This window comes from Temnothorax americanus, unplaced genomic scaffold (assembly GCF_048541705.1).
Source record: "Temnothorax americanus isolate GAGA-0224 unplaced genomic scaffold, ASM4854170v1 Scaffold37, whole genome shotgun sequence".
Taxonomy (NCBI): domain Eukaryota; kingdom Metazoa; phylum Arthropoda; class Insecta; order Hymenoptera; family Formicidae; genus Temnothorax; species Temnothorax americanus.
This window is the reverse complement of record NW_027509515.1, coordinates 167,035-190,933: the sequence shown is the minus strand read 5'-3', so window position 1 is coordinate 190,933 and position 23,899 is coordinate 167,035. Positions and strand designations below refer to the sequence as shown.

Below are 23,899 nucleotides of genomic sequence, written 5' to 3'. Positions count from 1 at the left end.
CCGCACACAGCACATTGCAAATTTAAAAGTTGCAAGATAAAAATAAAATTGGAAGACTTACCTCGATAATCGATTTCGGGCGTTGTTTAACGTATCTAGATTGTCCTTCAAGATATATTTTCGGATTCCTAACATGTACTGATGCAAGTACATGTCCCAATCCACGTTTCTAATATCTACATCAAAGTTATCACAATCTTCCGACGCTCTTACAAATTTCACCAATTTCGTCATATTACCCGAATAAAATTTCCACTCGTTCATCGCGAAGAACTCCCCGGTTTTGGCGGCGCGCTCGAACCGTTTGGCCACCTTCACCATCCTGAAAGGAAACGACGCGCGTTAAATTTATCGTTATAAATAAAATTGCCACGCGGTGAAACCGAGGGGAGATACTTACATGGGTTTGCATCCTTGAACTCTCAGTATAAGATCTACGATAAATGCAGGCAAAAAGTGCAACGTGGCCACTATGATAGCGTGAATAAATTTGTTTGTCCTAAATGTGAAACCTGGATACCACATCACGTATTTCGATGGAGATTCTATGGCGTGTTTCCTCACGAGATATCCAAATTCGCCCCATCTACAAGAATCATATATGCATATACGTATACAAGATGATAACACTATTCAACAAAAATAAAAATGCACAAAAATGAGAGTAATTATACGTCTTATAGCTTTTTGGACGTTGAATACGATGCCGTTTGCCAAATTGCTCTATCGTCACAATTTTGAAAAATTTGTGATTGTCATATTAGGAAATTTGTGTCATATTAGGATTTTCAGTCCTTAAAAAAAACTTGCTGTGTCGATTTAAAAAATTTGTGAATAAAATAGGATCTGTTGCATCAAAGTTGCGATTCACATACGCCATTAAAAAGTCTACTAAATGTTTTTAAATTAAATTATTAAAACTCTTAAAGTTGATTATATATAGATAGCGAAAACAAAATTTTAAAATATTCAAATTTTTATTACAATTTAAGTAGAGGATTAGGGTTTTTAATGCAATTTAAATTGAATTTATTAACTTTGACATATCAGATTAGTATTTAGCAACCTGAAAAACTATTAAGTTGCGCGGGTGCTCGCACACATGCATTTATTTAAATGTTTTGTCATGTCTATTGCTGCATATACTCACGTAATCGGATTTACTGTACTGCTGGTACAATTGTAAATCTTTATCGTGTCAGTACGTTGCATGGCATTGTGCCAAGATGCGCAGATCAATGTATTGACAACAAAATCGACAGGTACAACGTCTACCACTAATTTTGCGTTACACACGATACTTCTAACGGTACCTCTTCCGATCTCCGTCATTATACCTATTAAATGTAAACAATTAAATGTGACACATGTATGCTGATATCGACATGGAAGAAAATTATTTAATTTCTGATTAATCTCGCCCTTTCCATCTGCATGTGTTTTTCAAGAACTCTCATGTCTCGTTATAATAACTCGTTAAATTTAAGAATGTATTAACTTGTAAAAGAAAATTTTAAAACATTTTTTAAGTGTACATTATAGCAACAAACATTGTAAATAATCAATTATATTTATTGAATTTTTCCGGTAACTTTTTCAGTAAAACAAGTACAGTCTCTTCTTTTTATTATTCCTATCGTCGTTCAATATTTTACAGTAAAATGCCTATTCTTTCTTTAATAACTCGAGAAAAAATTTTTTATATATGTATAGCTATACTAATAAAATTCTTACGGGTGTATGTGTTTGAACGTTAATAACTTAAAAACTATATTGGACCGAATTTTTGCCACAAATATATGAAATAGGGGTATAGAATTTTCCAGGGAGTGCTATAGAGTGTGTAGTTTTGACGTAGAACTACGTCTTTCCCCCCCCGGAAGGGGGAGTTATTAAATAAATAAATAAATAAATAAATAAAGGAATAAAGGAATAAAGGAATAAAGGAATAAAGGAATGAAGGAATAAATAAAGAAATAAATAAAGGAATAAATAAAGGAATGAGTAAAGGAATAAATAAAAGCAAAAAAAAAGAATAAAAAAATAACTTGAATGTTAAAACGCTTCATATATAAAAAAATATTTATTAATTTAAAATTGAATAAATAAAATTGTATTTTAAAAACATCTTTTTTTTAATGATTTGGTATTCAAGATCTCGAATATACCGTATTCATGTATTCACTTAGTATAAATGGTGATTGGTATATCGTTCGCCTGTCTTATGTGTGGCATGCTTCATATGTATGTCTCAACTTGCGAGGTTCGTTTCGCAAATGACTAAAAACTTACATAATTATTAAAAGTAAGGTATTGCAGTTTTCTTGCAATAACCTGCAGTTAAAACGAGAGAAAAAGACAAAGAGACAGAGGGGGGAAAGAGAGAGAGAAAGAGAGAAAGAAAGAGAGAGAGAGAGAGAGAGAGAGAGAGAGAGAGAGAAAGAAAGAAAGCAGAAGTATGATAAAGGAAAAAGGTAAGGATGTGTTTTAAATATTAAATTTTTTATGATAATCTTATGTATATTATCTATATAGATTGCAAAATCTTGAATGTGCAAATTTTTCTTTTTATTTATCAAAATTTTTAATGATAATCTTACCTATATCTTACCTATATCTTACCTATATTAGATAAATACTAACTGGTTACCCGGGCTTCGCCCGAGAGTCGTTTTTCTTAAAAAAGTTCCATAGAAGTCGGGTTGATTTAAAGACGGTAGTTTAACTTTTACACGAATAACACATTTTAGGTGCTTAAGTTTTAAACTTTTTTGCTTAACAATGATCACATATTGAATCAATTTTCAAAATTATTACTTTTGGATGAAATTGATATTCGTAATTTGAATCATAACTAAATGTCTCTAATTTCAAAATGGACCGCATAAATGATTTCATGGATTAAACATGTCGTAACCGGTCTTTTTCTACTCAGGTTTCACACTATTGAGTCATTTCCGCTTCTCCGATATTTTACTTACCGATTAGCGATTTTTTCCATTGGTTTTTTAAGTGAAAAATCGAGGTTAGGTGTTCATCGCGAGCGAGCAATCTCAAAATTCCTTAAAAAACGCCAGGGTAAACCAAAAGATGATGTCGCTAATCGGTAAGTGAAATATCGGAGAAGCGTAAATGACTCAATAGTGTGAAACTTGAGTAGAAAAAGACCGGTTACGACATGTTTAATCCATGAAATCATTTATGCGGTCCATTTTGAAATTAGAGACATTTAGTTATGATTCAAATTACGAATATCAATTTCATCCGAAAGTAATAATTTTGAAAATTGACCTAATATGTGATCATTGTTAAGCAAAAAAGTTTAAAACTTAAGCACCTAAAATGTGTTATTCATGTGTAAAAGTTAAACTACCGTCTTTAAATCAACCCGACTCCTTATGGAACTTCTTTAAGAAAAACGACTCCCGGGCGAAGCCCGAGTAACCAGCTAGTAATTATATGTAAAACACATATTCATATATGTATATGTTTTCTTTCTCTTGTATAATCTTTACGATTCATACAATTTATACGATTGTATAAAATTACGATTGTACCTGTAATACCGCAAGTATTATCTATCCATCCTGGAAATGGCTCTTGGTACGCGGCACAGACTATACTCGGTCGTACAATTGCGATCGGTAGGCCGCTTCCCTTAGACATTACGATCTGTTCCGCCAATCCTTTGGTCAACGTATACGTATTCGGATGTTTGCCGATTAGTCTCTTCTCTATTATTCCTATTGTCTCGTCGTCCAAATTTTCACACATATCGACTACCGTGTACGGTCTCACCTCCGTGCTGTAACATTAGCAATATACGATTGAGCGCCTATTAGCTCTATAATTCGCATCAGAATTTAGGACAAAATTTTATTCTTAATTTTATATATGTATGTATTTTAGTATAAATCTCATTCATACAGGGTATCCCATTTTGAAAAATCCACACAAATATCTCAGAAACTTTTTGCGTTATCTTAAAAAATGTTTTAAATAAAAGTTGTAGGATTTTAAGAGGGCCATTAGGTGAGTTATCTAGATTTTAGGTCTGGGGCCCTACTGGGCCCAATATGGGCTCCTACTACTAAAATCCTACAACTTTTATTTGAAACATTTTTTTAAGATAACGCAAAGTTTCTGAGATATTTGTGTGGATCTTTTAAAATAAGACACCCTGTATGTACTTATATTCTAACTTTTTGAATGTACGTTTTTCAAGTCGTATCAAGTTTATTTTCGACAATTTATAATTCGAGTCAGAATTCAGAATACAATTTTATTTACAATTTTACGTGTGTCCTGTAATACGAAAAACATTTAAAGAATCGACTTGACGAGATATGTAAAAATATGAATAAAATTTTGTTATTGCAGATAATCGGAAATTATGATAGATTAATTGGATAAAAATTATAAAACACACACATTATAGGTTAATATTAATTAAGTATATTAATAATGACATTAATTCATATAGATTAATAGATAATTTAAAGTGAGCATTTCTTTAGGAGCATTATTTTTTAATACCTTTTTACCATTTTGAATCCTATCGTAAACTGAACTGGATTACATAAAATGCAATTTGTATCATGTAAAATAAAAAAATGTACCCGCAATTTAAATATGTATCGTAGGGAAAGATTGCAAGAAGAAATAGCTAGTTTATTGAATGTACTTATAGTCTAGTCATTAGATTCCCCTTCTGTTCCGCTTATCGGACATTATGTTCTTGAAGAAGAACGCTTTGCTCGTATCTATGACCCGTTTATTTCCATTCTTAACATTTTAATGTATATAAACGGGATAATTTTTAATGCATTATCAACCGGAAGCTTGATATTAATAAACTTTGTGCCTGCGCTTATTGATTAGAAGTCTACTAATCGGCGACAAACCGATTCATTATTTTTATCACTGCATTTATTTGTCAAAATATACCGATCATCCAATAACATATTATTGTAAATATCATCTATAATAATGTATTATCGCTCGACAATGTATGTCAATTTTATCTACCACGGGCGGTAGATAAAGTGTTAACAGTATTGCAGAAGGAAGTATTTCCGCGACAAAAATAATTTGATTGAGGTGATCTTGAAGATCTACCCTCGAGATGAAAACGGTAGCGCGTTATCCGTGCGGCTGTCACGCGTGCTTAAAACTGGCAGCTTACATGTATATCGATTCTTCAATCTCCCGTCGGTCGGCATTACTGTAGGCCGTGCTGACGTGAATGACGCTAATAAGGTTTGTCATGCGCCTGCACAAGTCCAACATACGATCGGTGCCCATCGTGTTCAGATTAACGGCTATCTTCAGCGACTCGTTAAAGCGCACGGTGGCCGCGCTATGGAACACGATATTAACTCTCTGTATCAACATATCTCTGTCTTCAGGCTGGAGCCCCAGCTCCGGCAGGCCTACGTCACCTTTCACAGGAAAGATTTTGTTCAAGGTGCCCGGAAACTCCGATCGTATCCTGTCGAAAACCTGTCACAGAGAAAGAGGCACGTTACCGCTTCGTTTCGTAAAAGAAGAGTGCGAGGAACGCGCGGAAAAATATTGAACACAAAATTTTATATACTTATATACATATAGAAATATATTATATATGTTAATTTATACTCATACACGTATATTATGTATATATTAAGTAACATAATAAAATAAAATAAAAAGAATAAAACAGAATAGACTAAAATAAAAATATTATTTATTTTTATATATTAGATATATATAAAAATATATATAATAAATAGCATTGTATGTTATTTACAATAATTGTTATAATATATTTATATGTAATATTGAAAGTAATTACGGTTCAACATTAATATAATTTGAGATAATTGTGAGAATGGCGACAATCGCGACCTTTCGTCGTGCATTTCGATGACAACTTGACACTTTAGACATAAAGCTACGAATAAAATATTTAATACATCCTACACGAGGTTGTGCGAAATCGATATTACATTAATTTAACAAGTGTGTATGCTATTACGTCTATAAGAAATTTGGCGTGAATACGCTGCGATGAAGTTACAGAGGGATAAAATAAACTTCTACACTCAAAAAAATGATTTTGCACCTATATAGCAAAAATTTTCTGGGTGCAAGAAATCTAGCTAAGGTAGCTAAATGATTAGCAAATACTGTGATATCGCTTATGTTTTACACTTAAGGGGTAACGCCACCCCTGAGACTCTAAAGTTATATCTAAGTTTGGGAATTTTTTGTGGGCAAATGAATAACTTTTATTTAAAAAAAACATAAACCCTTTTATTGTACACATATTTAACTATAAAAAAAATATTTTTATTAGTCATAATTGTTCAAAAATGGCGGTGTACTGGCACACTTCCGCAATCGACTTTTTCCGAAGATATGATTTTGCGTGCAAGATTTCTCTGAGATGGTTTACTCTAGAATAAAAATAAAAAAATTTTTATGTTCTATATTGATTGAAGTTGGAAGGTACGAAGCCGTTTAAAAAAAATATCCATTTTTTTTCAAAATAGCAGCTATTTTTAGAAAAAGTACATTTTTTTGGTCGAAAATTTGATTTAAAAAATTGTGATTGCAAAAAAAGTTTTCAATATTTCGCAAAAATCCTACGTACTTCCCTGCGCGACATATAGACGAAGATCGTGTGTAAAGTTCAAGTCAATTGAATAAAAATTGTAAGAACAGCGTTGCACGCAAATTTGAAAAGTGCATTTTGCGGAATTGTGCCAGTACGCCGCCATTTTGAACAATTATGACTAATAAAAATATTTTTTTTATAGTTAAGTATGTATACAATAAAGTGGTTTATGTTTTTTTAAATAAAGCTATTCATTTGCCCACAAAAAATTCCCAAACTTAGATATAAACTTTTGGGTGGCGTTACCCCTTAAAGACGTTCACCGGTCCTTATACTAGAGAAAATCGATTTTCTATAGATGTTCTTGAAACTGTGAATATACGTTAATTTAGGTGCTTTATGCGTGGTATAAATTTTAGTACCTCTTGCGGTATAAAAGGTTTCTCGAAACCTAATACTTCTTTGAATTAAGGATACTAAATTCAAAGAAATCCATTTTCTTGCAAATAATTTTTTTTCTTTAGTATAGGTATCCTAATTTAATTCTGTGGAACATTGGTTTATTTTGAGTTTTGTAACCTGTAAAGGTTTTTTGGGTATACGTTTTTACTTAAAAAAAAACGTCTTTCTTGGCAAATGCTGAAATAAAGATATACATAGTATAGGTATCCTAAAAAGCTATATAATTATTATAGCTGCAGCTACAAAAATAAGTTAGTGACATCTAGAATGTGTTGTTATATATTATCTCGATGCTACAGTTATGATCGGCAGCTATATTTTTCACAAAGATTGTTCTAGCTGATTAGTCCATACGCCAGGTCAATTGAGCATTTTTATCGAGGTTAATGGCTTAAATTAATGTTTTTTTATGTTTTTTGGGTCGTAGAACAAGAATCTGTAAATAGTTTTTTCGTAAGTTAATGCAATAAAAAGTTATTAACAATTTTTATTTGTTTAAATTGCCCTAGCGATTAAACTATACATCCTATAAAAAAATGAACTGGTGAAAATTTGTTCCTCTTTTCACGACGAATAAAATGGCGTTTGAATTTTTCCAAAATCTTGATAATTGACGGAAATATGTCAATTTTTAGGTAATTACTGCCTACGCGTCGCGGAGTACCCTAGGCGTGCGCACTCGCGTTCGACAAGTTCAGACAAGTTCAGAGTTTCAATTGTTTTAACGATACAATTAAGCGCGAGCGCGCACGCCTAGAGTACTCCGCGACGCGTAGGCAGTAATTACCTAAAAATTGACATATTTTCGTCAATAATCAAGATTTTGCAAAAATTCAAACGCCATTTTGTTCGTCGTGAAAAGAAGAACAAATTTTCTCCAGTTCATCTTTTTATAGGATGTATTGATCGCTAAGGCAATTTAGACAAATAAATTGTTAATAACTTTTTATTGCATTGACTTACGAAAAATCTATTTACAGATTCTTGTTCTACGGCCCAAAAAACATAAAAAAAAAACATTAACTTAAGCCATCAACTTCGATAAAAATGCTGAATCGACCTGATGACGTATGGACTATATGTATAGTATCGAAACTCATATTTATTCAATGCAGTGATTAAAATTTGGCAATGGGACCTAAATTTTCCAGAAGATATTACTAAAATGTTGCTGCTATAAATTCTATATGTGGCAAAAAACATTCTAGCAGATACGAAAAATAGCGATAAATGTTTGTTGTGACACCTAGAAATCTACCATTTTTTTTAGTGTACATCGAGAATTTCCGAGACTTATCCAAAAGCGAATGTTCCTGATATGAAACAAATATATTTTAAATTCTCTTCAGACTAAAGCTTTTTGAAACAAGTAAGAGAGAGAAAATATTTTAACGTACAAAGTAAACATAAAAATTTTCGTTTTAACGAGTTTAATTCTCGTATAGTCTTCAACGCATAAATATGTGTGTTATGGCGAGTAGTGGGAAAGTGCCTTAATTTAAAGGCCATAGAAATTCTCGCGTGCGCCCTTCATGTCACGCGATGTAGGTCTAAATTAGCTCAATTAGCTCGATTTAAAGCAGTTCAATTATTCCAATATTTCCGACGATAATAGACTCGAATAATATCTTCCTATTTGGCTAACAGAAAAAATTTGTTTATGCATAACTGAGCTCTAAATGCACCTCTATTAAGCTGGACCCCCCACCAGCGCAAATCAAGTTCGCACTAGGTCAAAAATTTAGTGCTATTTAGGTGCTAATTAAGTGCCCTAGTCCGAATTTTGGTGCTCGAACCGTTTAGCAGGAAATCGCGTAAAAAATGGGGGGGTCCAGCTTGCCATAAAGCTGGACCCCCCCATATCAGAAAATGGTCCTACAGAGAAGATAAGTACACTATAATTTAGTGCTAATTAAGTGCTAATTAAGTGCTCTAAAAAAACGATAAAATGTTGACAGATTATAACATTTATTTAAATATACCATTATATATTGAACACAGAACCGTCGCGGTCGACACTAACACTTAAAAAGAATGCTGCATGAATATATTCGTTACTAAAATGATCGAAAACATATATTTCCCAAATCTGAGTTCATTGCTAACAGTAAAACAATTACAATAATTAACTTAGACCAGCCGTTGGCGCTGAGCACTAAGTTCCGTCATCTGATCGTCTACGAATTAGTTGCTCGCATGATTATAATATTAAAATAATTCTCAGACATTGTACTTTAAAAGAATATCACGATTCGATTTTAGTGTTAGCAGCTTAGTGTTGAAATTAATTAATAAATCAATACAGCGCGCGCTTCGCGGATAAACTAATTAATTTCAACGCTATACAGCTAGCACTAAATTCAAAACGTGATATTTTCTTAAAGTACAATGTCTGAGGATTATTTTAAGACCATAATCACGCGAGCACCTAATTCTTTGACGATGCAGTAACGAATTGAAGAGCGCTGCGCGCGCGCTCCATGGATAAATTAATTAATTTCAACGCTATACAGCTAGCACTAAATTCAAAACGTGATATTTTCTTAAAGTACAATGTCTCAGGATTATTTTAAGACCATAATCACGCGAGCACCTAATTTTTTTACGATTCTGTAAGGAACTTTAGAGCGCGGCGCGCGCGCTCCATGGATAGATTAATTAATTTCAACGCTATACAGCTAGCACTAAATTCGAATTGTAATATTTTCTTAAAGTACAATGTCTCAGGATTATTTTAAGACCATAATCACGCGAGCACCTAATTCTTTGACGATGCAGTAACGAATTGAAGAGCGCTGCGCGCGCGCTCCATGGATAAATTAATTAATTTCAACGCTATACAGCTAGCATTAAATTCAAAACGTGATATTTTCTTAAAGTACAATGTCTCAGGATTATTTTAAGACCATAATCACGCGAGCACCTAATTCTTTGACGATGCAGTAACGAATTGAAGAGCGCTGCGCGCGCGCTCCATGGATAAATTAATTAATTTCAACGCTACACAGCTAGCACTAAATTCGAATTGTAATATTTTCTTAAAGTACAATGTCTCGGGATTATTTTAAGACCATAATCACGCGAGCACCTAATTCTTTGACGATGCATAGTGTTGAAATTAATTAGTTTATCCGCAAAGCGTGCACGCCGCGCTCTAAAGTTTGTTACAGAATCGTCAAAGAATTAGGTGCTCGCGTGATTATGATGCCATAATAATCGTGATACATTGTACTTTAAGAAAATATCACGATTCGAATTTAGTGCTAGCTGCAAAAGGTTGAAATCAACTAATTAACTCATGGAGCGCGCGCGCAGCGCTCTAAAGTTCCTTACAGAATCGTCAAAAAATTAGGTGCTCGCGTGATTATGGTCTTAAAATAATCCTGATATATTGTACTTTAAGAAAATATTACAATTCGAATTTAGTGCTAGCTGCAAAGGGTTGGAATCAATTAATTCACTCATGGAGCGCGCGCGCAGCACTCTTCAATTCGTTACTGCATCGTCAAAGAATTAGGTGCTCGCGTAATTATGGTCTTAAAATAATCCTGAGACATTGTACTTTAAGAAAATATTACAATTCGAATTTAGTGCTAGCTGTATAGCGTTGAAATTAATTAATTTATCCATGGAGCGCACGCGCCGCGCTCTATAATTCATTACTGCATCGTCAAGGAATTCGGTGCTCGCGTGTTTTTGGTCCCAAAATAGTCCTGAGACATTGTACTTTAAGAAAATATTACAATTCGAATTTTGTGCTAACTGCAAAGGGTTGAAATCAATTAATTCACTCATGGAGCGCGCGCGCAGCACTCTTCAATTCGTTACTGCATCGTCAAAGAATTAGGTGCTCGCGTGTTTTTGGTTCCAAAATAGTCCTGAGACATTGTACTTTAAGAAAATATTACAATTCGAATTTAGTGCTAGCTGTATAGCGTTGAAATTAATTAATCTATCCATGGAGCGCGCGCGCCGCGCTCTAAAGTTCCTTACAGAATCGTCAAAAAATTAGGTACTCGCGTGATTATGGTCTTAAAATAATCCTGATATATTGTACTTTAAGAAAATATTACAATTCGAATTTAGTGCTAGCTGCAAAGGGTTGGAATCAATTAATTCACTCATGGAGCGCGCGCGCAGCACTCTTCAATTCGTTACTGCATCGTCAAAGAATTAGGTGCTCGCGTAATTATGGTCTTAAAATAATCCTGAGACATTGTACTTTAAGAAAATATTACAATTCGAATTTAGTGCTAGCTGTGTAGCGTTGAAATTAATTAATTTATCCATGGAGCGCGCGCGCAGCGCTCTTCAATTCGTTACTGCATCGTCAAAGAATTAGGTGCTCGCGTGATTATGGTCTTAAAATAATCCTGAGACATTGTACTTTAAGAAAATATCACGTTTTGAATTTAGTGCTAGCTGTATAGCGTTGAAATTAATTAATTTATCCATGGAGCGCGCGCGCAGCGCTCTTCAATTCGTTACTGCATCGTCAAAGAATTAGGTGCTCGCGTGATTATGGTCTTAAAATAATCCTGAGACATTGTACTTTAAGAAAATATTACAATTCGAATTTAGTGCTAGCTGTATAGCGTTGAAATTAATTAATCTATCCATGGAGCGCGCGCGCCGCGCTCTAAAGTTCCTTACAGAATCGTCAAAAAATTAGGTGCTCGCGTGATTATGGTCTTAAAATAATCCTGAGATATTGTACTTTAAGAAAATATTACAATTCGAATTTAGTGCTAGCTGTATAGCGTTGAAATTAATTAATTTATCCATGGAGCGCGCGCGCCGCGCTCTATAATTCGTTACTGCATCGTCAAGGAATTAGGTGCTCGCGTGTTTTTGGTCCTAAAATAATCCTAAGACATTGTACTTTAAGAAAATATTACAATTCGAATTTAGTGCTAGCTGCAAAGGGTTGAAATCAATTAATTCACTCATGGAGCGCGCGCGCAGCACTCTTCAATTCGTTACTGCATCGTCAAAGAATTAGGTGCTCGCGTGTTTTTGGTCCCAAAATAATCCTAAGACATTGTACTTTAAGAAAATATTACAATTCGAATTTAGTGCTAGCTGTATAGCGTTGAAATCAATTAAATTATACATGGAACGCGCGCGCAGCGCTTTAAAGTTCGTTACAGAATCGTCAAAGAATTAGGTGCTCGCGTGATTATGGTCTTAAAATAATCCTAAGACATTGTACTTTAAGAAAATATTACAATTCGAATTTAGTGCTAGCTGTATAGCGTTGAAATTAATTAATTTATCCATGGAACGCGCGCGCAGCGCTCTAAAGTTCCTTACAGAATCGTCAAAAAATTAGGTGCTCGCGTGATTATGGTCTTAAAATAATCCTGAGACATTGTACTTTAAGAAAATGTGACAATTCGAATTTAGTGCTAGCTGTATAGCGTTGAAATTAATTAATTTATCCATGGAGCGCGCGCGTTGCGCTCTATAATTCGTTACAGAATAGTCAAAGAATTAGGTGCTCGCGTGATTATGGTCTTAAAATAATCCTGAAACATTGTACTTTAAGAAAATATCACGATTCGAATTTAGTGCTAGCTGCAAAAGGTTGAAATCAATTAATTAACTCATGGAGCGCGCGCGCAACACTCTTCAATTCGTTACTGCTTCGTCAAAGAATTAGGTGCTCGCGTGTTTTTGGTTCCAAAATAGTCCTGAGACATTGTACTTTAAGAAAATATTACAATTCGAATTTAGTGCTAACTGCAAAGGGTTGAAATCAATTAATTAACTCATGGAGCGCGCGCGCAGCGCTTTAAAGTTCCTTACAGAATCGTCAAAGAATTAGGTGCTCGCGTGATTATGGTCTTAAAATAATCCTGAAACATTGTACTTTAAGAAAATATCACGATTCCAATTTAGTGCTAGCTGCAAAAGGTTGAAATCAATTAATTAACTCATAGAGCGCGCGCGCAGCACTCTTCAATTCGTTACTGCATCGTCAAAGAATTAGGTGCTCGCGTGTTTTTGGTCCCAAAATAATCCTGAGACATTGTACTTTAAGAAAATATGACAGTTCGAATTTAGTGCTAGCTGTATAGCGTTGAAATTAATTAATTTATCCATGGAGCGCGCGCGCCGCGCTATAAAGTTCCTTACAGAATCGTCAAAGAATTAGGTGCTCGCGTGATTATGGTCTTAAAATAATCCTAAGACATTGTACTTTAAGAAAATATTACAATTCGAATTTAGTGCTAGCTGTATAGCGTTGAAATTAATTAATTTATCCATGGAGCGCGCGCGCCGCGCTCTAAAGTTCCTTACAGAATCGTCAAAGAATTAGGTGCTCGCGTGATTATGGTCTTAAAATAATCCTGAGACATTGTACTTTAAGAAAATATTACAATTCGAATTTAGTGCTAGCTGTATAGCGTTGAAATTAATTAATCTATCCATGGAGCGCGCGCGCCGCGCTCTAAAGTTTCTTACAGAATCGTCAAAAAATTAGGTGCTCGCGTGATTATGGTCTTAAAATAATCCTGAGATATTGTACTTTATGAAAATATTACAATTCGAATTTAGTGCTAGCTGTATAGCGTTAAAATTAATTAATTTATCCATGGAGCGCGCGCGCAGCGCTCTTCAATTCGTTACTGCATCGTCAAAGAATTAGGTGCTCGCGTGATTATGGTCTTAAAATAATCCTGAGACATTGTACTTTAAGAAAATATCACGATTTGAATTTAGTGCTGGCTGTATCGCGTTGAAATTAATTAGTTTATCCGCGAAGCGCGCGCTGTATTGATTAATTAATTAATTTCAACACTAAGCTGCTAACACTAAATTTGAATCGTGATATTCTTTTAAAGTACAATGTCTGAGAATTATTTTAATACTATAATCATGCGAGCAACTAATTCGTAGACGATCAGATGACGGAACTTAGTGCTCAGCGCCAACGGCTGGTCTAAGTTAATTATTGTAATTGTTTTACTGTTAGCAATGAACTCAGATTTGGGAAATATATGTTTTCCATCATTTTAGTAACGAATATATTCATGCAGCAATCTTTTTAAGTGTTAGTGTCGACCGCGACGGTTCTGTGTTCAATATATAATGGTATATTTAAATAAATGTTATAATCTGTCAACATTTTATCGTTTTTTTAGAGCACTTAATTAGCACTTAATTAGCACTAAATTATAGTGTACTTATCTTCTCTGTAGGACCATTTTCTGATATGGGGGGGTCCAGCTTTATGGCAAGCTGGACCCCCCCATTTTTTACGCGATTTCCTGCTAAACGGTTCGAGCACCAAAATTCGGACTAGGGCACTTAATTAGCACCTAAATAGCACTAAATTTTTGACCTAGTGCGAACTTGATTTGCGCTGGTGGTGGGTCCAGCTTAATAGAGGTTCTAAATGCGATATACGCGGGAGTGCATATGTTATACATATATATAGGTATATATACGAACGGGATTGTTCAGTAGTTCTTGAAAACGTTGCTCGACGGACTGGTCCTTTTTTGGACGGATCAGAACAAAAATTGTGGCCACTCGGGGACACGAGCGCAGCAGCTTTTCCAGAAGAGCTTTTCCCAAAAAGCCGGTGGCGCCGGTTAAAAGGATCACCGTCTCGGCGAAGAACGCGTCGATCGAACCTCCCCTCGGGTGAACTTCGTCATGTGCGTGCCCCGAATTAGTTTGTGCGTTCGTCGTACCCATCTTGATATCTGTTTCGAGCTCTACACAACTGTAAAAATTTATATTAGTATTAGGAAATAAATTAACGAAGCGTTTTATTGATATGACGTCTTTCTAGAGTATATAAAAATAATCACTTGATTGCTAGATTAAATAAGAAGTTTGCGGGATAAGGGAAACTGTGAAACCTATAGGGACGTCTTTTTGACGTAGAACTACGTCTTTCTCCGCGTTGGGTAGGGGGTAATATCGGGTGCACGATGCAACGATGCATGTCACACTTTGAACGTTTATATCTTCGAAACTAATAATCGTAGAATAATGATCAACATCTCATTTTAAAGCTTAAGAAGTCCCATTTATGATAAAACTAGTCGGAATTTCTACTTCTTTTTTCTGTACTTTCATAAATTATACATTACATCATCGTGGTAAAGAATATCTTACTACTTTTAGATATAAATTTTAATACATTGTATATTAATATTTATTTATTAATATTTTCTTTACATGAATCTAAATGAATCAACGTAAAAAAGGCGTGTTAAATCGATACTTGAATTATCGAAATCTTCGCAAAAGTGACGAATTGTATTAAAAGTTAATATTGAAAAAAAGACGTAAAACAAATAGCATGTTAAATCGATAATCTCGAATGTATAGAAATCCTCACAAAAGACGATTAAAAGTAAATATTGTAAAAAAGGATATTATTTTGTTACATAAATCAGGAAGTAATACTTGAAAAGGATATAAAAAATTAAGAGATTGTGCGATAATAAAAGAAAGGAGAAGACCTCGGAGAGAAAACGGAGTGCATAGCGAAAAGACTGCAAATTAGAAATAAGGGAGACCGGGGCTAGAAATTATACAGGTTAGTTGTTTTACAAAGCTTATATTTTATTTAATAGATTGAGTGGCATATATCTTCTGTATAATGTAGGTTGCCCCTATCGTGTTAGTCGGATGTACGAAAGAGCTCGTTGTAAAAAGATCGTATGTAATATTTATAATACAATTTAAAAATTGGACGTGGTGAGTAAATTTAAATAATACAGGAAAAAGATATAAACGATTAAGAGATCGTGATGGTAAGAGAAAAGAGAAGACCTAGGAGGAAACGGAGTGCAAAGTGAGAAGTGTGCAAATTAGAAATAAGGGAGACCGAGGCTAGAAGTCATATAAGTTAGTTGTTACAAAGCTTATATTTTACTTAATAGATTCCCAGCAAGAAATGAACCATCGAATCGACATCTAATTTACGTCGAAAAGTAATTTAAATATTCATCGATCTCGATTGATTCATATGTCACAATTTTCGATGACTTTTCGACTAAGAATAAATTAATTTCGACTCGATATTGAATATTATTTCCTCATTGCAGCTATTTCACCTTCTCCGATTAACTTGATCCTCCATTGAAATAGATTATCAGAAGCAAAAAGCACATAAACTCATAATTTTTTATTCATATTGCATTCTATACAATGGCAATGTTATTATATTTGACACGCGAATCAAAATAGCTTCAAATATATATCGAAATGATGAAATATCGTTGTCTTAACAGAAAACACATAATTTGCCTGTTTAGATTTTGGCGCGATAACTGTGTGTCACAAATAATTTCTTCTTTTTAAAAAATATCATAAAGCACAAACATCGAAATAAGCTTCAAATTTCGAGCAATATTTCGATATGATGTAATATCGATGATTTTGACGTCAATTAAACGTAGATTCGATAAGTCATTCCTCGCTGGGTTGAGTGGCATATATTCTTTTGTATAATGTAGGTTGCCCCTATCATATTAGTTGAGTGTACGAAAGAGCTCGTTGCAAAAAGATTGTATGTAACATTTATAATACGATTTAAAAATTGGACGTGGTGAGTAAATTTTAGTGACCTCTATTTTTATTTTGGAATTACTATAGTCCTAAATTTTCTTAGGTAATAAGAAATATTATAGTCTTAGGTATTTTTTTATGTATTTAGTATTAACTATTTAGTTTTTTTCATTGCAACTTGAAACATAGTGTACAAATAATGCCGCAAAAATCAAGGGAAAATTACTATAAGAGTAAGTACTATAAGAATACTTAAGACGATCTTAAATATAAGAACCGACTATTGAATACCGGCCTGAGAGCTGTATTTTCATCTTAAGACGGTCTTAAGATAATAATGAATTATGAATACGGGGTCTAGAAAGAGAGAAGTAGATATTTGGGCCATAAACTTATATAATAGACTGAGCAGTCCCATTGGAGATCTGGGAATTGATTGTGTATCATGAAACAAGATGAAAATTACAAAAGTGAGAAAATTCACTAAAGTATCTACGATTGTAGGGAAGACCATCAAGGACAAACATTTTGAGTAGATATCTTCAATTTACTTGGTTGTATATAAACTTTTTCTCTTTCATCAAGGTAAATACATTTTTTACTTACATTGTGGTATGGATAACATTTATCATCATTTTGTAATTACACAGAAAAATCAAATTTTATGAAAATCGAGATTTGTTACGATTGTCCCTACCCCTAGGATTGATTGTAACAGAGCTCAAGGTTGATTTTAATAAGGTAAAATAAAATAAAAACGAACATATAATAAATGTAGCGAAACGTTTTAGTTCTTAAAAACTTAAATAGTTCTGGACATTTTTAATTATTTTAAACAGACGTTGCTAAACTCTATTTGTTTTTCTTTTTTGTATACTTGGCATTCTAAAATAACAATAAGAATAATTTTATGTAAGTGTGCAAATTAAGAATTTGCACATTGCTTTACCAACATTTTATTTCGCACATAAATCTTTCTCTATACTCTATAAGGATCTTTCTCTATAATTTGTATTTTATTTGATGCGTAATTATTAGTATTTATTAATTTGGCTTACTCATAGAGAAAGCTTATGAGCAATAAAAAGCAAATTCCTAATTTGCACTTTTTTATTTTTATATAACTTTCACAAAAATTTTACGGGCTCCATTTTTTTCTAATCAACCAAAACTTAAGGGGTTACATACGAGTAGACCGCAAGAAAAAAAGGTGAAATTCGGAAATTTTTATTTTGGAAACTATTAATTCGATTTGATCCAGGTTTTTTTATTTAAAAGTATCTACATTGAGGCACGTCCACAAATTTTTTTAAGGTCGAAAATTTGGGTCGAAAAAAATTGCGACCTTTATAGTCTGATAAAAAAAAATTAGTTGAGTAAAAAAAAAATTCTCGATGGAAACGAGAAAAACTATCGCAAAACATTGTGTATAAATTTGAAGCAAATCGGTCCAGCCGTTCTCAAGATATTCTAGCCACCGTCCGCGAAGAATACATTAACGCCGGCCACGAGAACAGCGCTCCGAGGGAATGAATTCCCTTAAAAAAATTTGTGGACGTGCCTCAATGTAGATACTTTTAAATAAAAAAATCCGGATCGAATCGAATTAATAGTTTCCAAGATAAAAATTCCCGAATTTCACCTTTTTTTCTTGCGGTCTACTCGTATGTACCCCCTTAAAAAATTGTATATGAAATAGGAGTAGAAAAGACTGAAGAATATAATAGAATTAGAAATAACCCGATATCTCAAAATTTGCGGAAGTTAGAGCTACCAATATTTCTAAAAAAATTATGAACCTTTGATCGCGTATAAAGCTGGGTCTAATTAACCCAATTAAGAACCTTTTCAGTACGGAGCGACCGGAAAGACGCGAACGGCCCTCCAGTGGCCGAAGTCATCGATCTGCCGACGCGAGTGGTGTAAGTCAAATTTTTAAAAATATTTTTTTGTGTGCATATAGATGCAATTTATATATTGTATAGGTTGCATCTATGCACGCGAGAAAAAATTTAAAAAAATTTGACTTACACCACTGACTTTTACCCCTCCATATGTAGATTCGTATCCATACGCATAAATTTTATTTTTTTAGTAATCAATAAATGTTGTTTTTTTAGTAATTTGTTACGTTCATTACGCGTTATTTTTGTCCCTGGTCTCCCTTATTTGTCGAAATTTAATAAATCTGTTTATTTTTGTAGTTTTCACTTTGTTTCAAGATACACAGTCAACCTTCTAAAGGCCAAGGTCGAAAGACAGAGATATATGTTAACCGAGATGCTTTCTCCGTTACACAGTACTCTAGGAGGCGATGGGGAAAATAGAAATGTGAGAGAGAACATTAGAGTAAATATAAAAGAGAGGAATAATGTGTGTTTCATTGTGTGAAGGCATAAGTTTATAGCCTTCTCACATTAATACATCTGATCCTGACCCTCATTCCGTACGCCACGTGTGTTTTTATAAAGGAGCTTGATTAGAGTTGAAGAGAGTTGAAGATTGATTGAAAGAGTATGAGATGAATGGGCGGTAATATTTTAGGTATTTACTTTTACAAGCACAAACTGATTGAATCTACAAATTACGAGATTCGAGAAAACGGACAACGAAATGTCAAATGTATGAATGTATGAACGAGTTAAAGTATTTATAACCGGGATATGAGAAAGATTAGCACAAAATTTGATAAAATAGATGTAATGGAGATGATAAAAGCGGATGTCAGGATCCCACACAGAACGTATAATATTTAATAGATATCCAATGGATATCTATATATCCATATAACGTCCATATCTATTATGGATATTTAATAGATATCTATAATAATAAATGTAAAAATATCCATATCTCTCAAATAGCCAGCAAGAATATCTATTAGATATCCACGTGTTATCCACATATCCATATCCATAAAATAGCTACCAAAGATATCCACTAGATATCCACACGTTATCCACATATCCATGTCCACAAAATATCTATCAAAAATATCCATTAGATATCCACGTGTTATCCACATATCCATGTCCATAAAATATCTACACAGTAAAAAAGTTATTTTTTGTTGAAAAAGGTCTTTGTTAAAATTTTTGTGTTAAAAATGTAACTTATTTATGTGTTCGTTTAACTAATTTTGATTATGTTATCTTATTTATTTATGTTAAATTCATATTTAAGTAAATCAAATGTTAAAATAACACATTATTATATATATGTAATTGTAAGATTAACATGAAAATAATATAGTTTTGTTTAAAAAATATTCTTTTCATTTATATTTAACATTATACAGATGTTTTTGTTAAAAATAAAAAAAATGTTTGTTTACATATCATCAAACTTTTCTTTACTTTGTGCTAAATTATAGACATAATAGGGGAGACCGGGGCAAAGTCGTTATTATTTTTTGGGTGCCAATTTTTAACAACAAAACAAATAATTTTAATAAAATGTGGTATACCGTTGTAAAGAGTAAACCCCTGTCTACAAAATTTATAAGGGCATTTTTGGTCGACGTTGCTCTGTTCAACCGGTATAGAGTAAAAACAACAAAGGAGCAAAAATTGAAATGTCAAAATTGCCGGAGTCGTCACTCCATTCTTGGACTGGATTTTAAATAAAAATTCATAATTCCATCATGATCATGAAAAATGATAGGATACATTTTATTAATTATTTTTTTAATAGAAAAATGAAAACATTAATTAAAAACACGATAATGGAAAATAATAACAAGAAAAGCGCACGCACTGTCATCTTTGAGCACACGCAGCACATATTATCCAAGTCCTCGTCGGAATCTGACCACTGCTGCTTCCTTGACTTTGATTTTCGCCTGAAGCTTCCATGATATCGTACGGCCACGTTATCCAAGTGTGCTATTTCATCATTATTCTTCTTTAGTCAGTCGTTCAACGTAGTTCTCGGGACTCCAAATTGTTTTGCGGCTACTTTTTGTCTTAATTTTATCTTTTATCTTAATTTTGTCTTACTTTGTCTTAATTTTATCTTTTTTTCACCGCAAGAACTGTCTTCCTGAGTTGCTTCTTGTCTACAGGAGTCGTTTTGCGATGGAATGTACAAGCGTACCATTTCCTTGCAATTGAGAAATACAATGACGCATTTGCAACGAAAAATAATAGTAAAACCACCGGGATAAAGTCGTCACAGTGATGAGTCCGCTCCGGTGGCTTGGTGATGACTTCGCCCCGGACACAGATTTTAAGTTTGATCGCTCATAAAATATTAGAAATTAACAAAAATAAAAAAACTTTACTGGATTCGTGTTCACAGCATGCATTACTCTTTAGAATCACTTATCTCGAGATTCGGAGAGAAAATAATATTTTAAATATTAAAAATTTTTGACGCGCAAGAAATTTAACTTTTGACCTCCGAAAACACATTTGCCTTAATGAAAATCACAACATGGCGTATAATCTCACTAAACTCCATTGGTTACATGGGCACCATAAGTAGCATTTACAATATTAATGGCGAGTTCACGCAACATATAGATTTCGAGATAATTATATATACTTCGAATTTTGTATTTTTATTTCCTACTGTTACCTTTTTAATTCTTTGTGATTAAAATGATTGTTTGTAATTTTATTTTTGTTAAGGAGAAACAAAGCTACTTGGGTTGGAATAGGAAGACCCTTGAATGGGAACACAAAGATATGTACATACTACTTGAGTTTTATTTGTAAAAGTAGTTGCACAACACACAATTATTTTTCAAAGCAATATATATATTCTCTTTGTAATTAGCACAATTTAAAGATTCCATATATTTTTTGAAATACATATTACTTGCATTGAGTTAAATAACGCAATTTTGCGATATAATAATTCTGTTAAAAAGAAATTAAAGCTACTATCTCTTAGGTGGAATTTTTAGATTTACAAAATACACTGCGTGTACTTGGCACTTTTTTTAAAAAAGGTAATTTTGTACTTATATTGTTATACAATAAAATTTTAATAAATTATGATATTAATTGTATTGAATTAATTATTTAATTTATATTGTCCAATTATTATTAAATAATTAATAACATCTGAAGTTCTTGTACAGTTTCAACAAAATTTAATTTGGAAACAAAATTGCATGTTTTTATAAATATTTTCTTCAAATTTAACCCTTAAAGCGCACATGGGGTGTAGGATACCCCACTCCGAACTTTGTGCTTTGATAAGTCCCATTAAAATGTCTTTTTCAATAATTTTTCAAACAATGTTAATTTTAAGAAATCGCTATAACTTTTGTTTATCCTTAAAATACATGACTTTAACTTCATTCAGAAATTTTTATGCAATAAAATAGTCAATAGCGTTGTTACAGTATACTTAAAGACACTGGGGTATCTCATACCCCCAGTGCGCTTTACGTAATTTTTCGGAGGTGTGCGCTTTAAGAGTTAAATAAATTTTAATGAAAACATTCGTAAAAAAACGTGCAATTTTGTTTCCAAACAATTAAATTTTGTTAAAATTATCCCGAAATTATGTTAAAATTATGCTGAAATTTTGCTGAAATTATACTGAAATTTCGTTGAAATTGGGCTAAAATTCCATTGAAAAGTGTTCTAAAACATGGAACAATTTCAGAAAATTTTTAGTAAAATTTCAACAAACTTTTCAGCGTAATTTTTTGACTAGGGATGTGCTTCCAAACAGTGTAAACATCACAATAAAATTTTTCATAAATAGTGTAACCACTGATAAAACTCTTCATAAACAAATATAAACACAATATCTCACTAAAAATTTTCTCCAGGGTAATACTGTCTTAACCCATTCACTGCTTTAGACGAGAATACTCGTGCGACGATATCGCCCATCAGACGCTCTGGACGAGAATACTCGCGCGACGATATCGCCCATCAGACGCTTTGGACGAGTTAACTCGTTGGTTAAGGAAATTAGTCAAACTCTCAAAAGTCAAGTCGCAAGCATTGTAATGTTGTCCTTTGTGTTGTTCCATGCTTTCGAATTTATCACACAGAAAAACAATTCAAATAAATTAGTATTTTTCTTTATGCATTTTTTTCTTTTACTTTTCCTCTTACCTCAAATATTAATATAAAATAAAACATTAGTTGCTATTGATTAAACAATCTTGATTTTTAGTCACACTTGTAGTCAAATTATGAAGATTTGCTTGACAAACTTGCGGTCCAAGTTAACTCCCAAACGTCTGACGGGCAAAATCGTCGCGCGAATATTCTCGTCCAAAGCGTCTGACGGGCGATATCGTCGCTCGAGTATTCTCGTCCAAAGCAGTGAAAGGGTTAATGACGTCACTAACATCAATAATACGTCGTTAAAACATATTTAGACGTTAACTTATTGTTAACTTTTTAACTAGGTGATTTCTTAATTAAATCAATCGACGGAAGGGGATTTCGCTGAAAATTTTGAAACCATGGAAAAACGGCGGAACTAAAATTTAGGTAAGATTTTTGTGCACGTATAATCGTTACTTATACTTATACTTCGTGCATTCCGAAGTGGGATATTTCGAGCGAAATTATAATTTGCGCGGCACTTCTTGCGCACGTGTAATCATTATTCATGCATTAATTATATGGTGCTTGTTTTATATCCTTGACCCGAGAACATCATAACTTCTACTGCATATCGAATCAATATAGCCGTGTGGTGACGGTCATCAACCGACGTCGGAAAAAGCTCTTTTTATTAATATTTCACGCAGGAATATAGTTTCGCGGCTATAGTTGTGGCGAAATGTTATGTATGTCGCTCACGAGCTCCACTTTGCTTCATGACGTCACTTTACAAACCCTGACTGGATATCAGTAGTGAGAATAATATTATTTTTACTGCCAAGCGGAATAAAAAAATTACGCCCTTAGGCCAAGGCTGTTTTTTGATCACTTGCTATATTTTATTGCCGACTCGGATACAGTTTTGAAAAGGTCCATCCTTCGATTTTCATGAAATTCGTTGAAATGATTCCAAATACTGCTAAATAAACATATCTAAAAGGTTTTTTAGCACAATTCAAAATTAACCAAAGTAATACTAAAATAATAAACGTAATATACAACAACAGACCTCGTATCGCCCTGTAAGCAGGGAGTGAGGTAAAGTGGACTCGCTTTGCGTAGAAAGTTGGAAACCCGAAAAGTTATTAATAAAAAAGTTTAAGAAATATAACAGTTTGTGTCAGCGTCAAAGGAAGTAATTTGCTAGTACACAGTAAAAAAAATTTGTGTTAAATATAACTGTATAGACAGTACACATGTAGGCGGGGGAAGGGGTACCGTCCCT

The 23,899-nt window shown here is 33.2% G+C and overlaps 1 protein-coding gene across 3 annotated transcripts in view; it reads right to left on the bottom strand.

The window, feature by feature from the left end:
• The window catches only part of LOC143901969 (putative fatty acyl-CoA reductase CG5065), a 40,005-nt gene that overhangs the window by 3,049 nt on the left and 13,057 nt on the right, over nt 1-23,899 (bottom strand). For all 3 annotated transcript variants that reach the window (XM_077414639.1, XM_077414640.1, XM_077414638.1), the window contains 6 exons: nt 14,519-14,795; nt 5,186-5,502; nt 3,558-3,805; nt 1,151-1,337; nt 401-586; nt 62-322 (listed from right to left, as the gene is read on the bottom strand). In XM_077414639.1, the coding sequence (XP_077270765.1) occupies nt 62-322; nt 401-586; nt 1,151-1,337; nt 3,558-3,805; nt 5,186-5,502; nt 14,519-14,767 (1,448 nt within the window). In that variant the 5' untranslated portion in view covers nt 14,768-14,795. The remainder of the gene's footprint in view (nt 1-61; nt 323-400; nt 587-1,150; nt 1,338-3,557; nt 3,806-5,185; nt 5,503-14,518; nt 14,796-23,899) is intronic.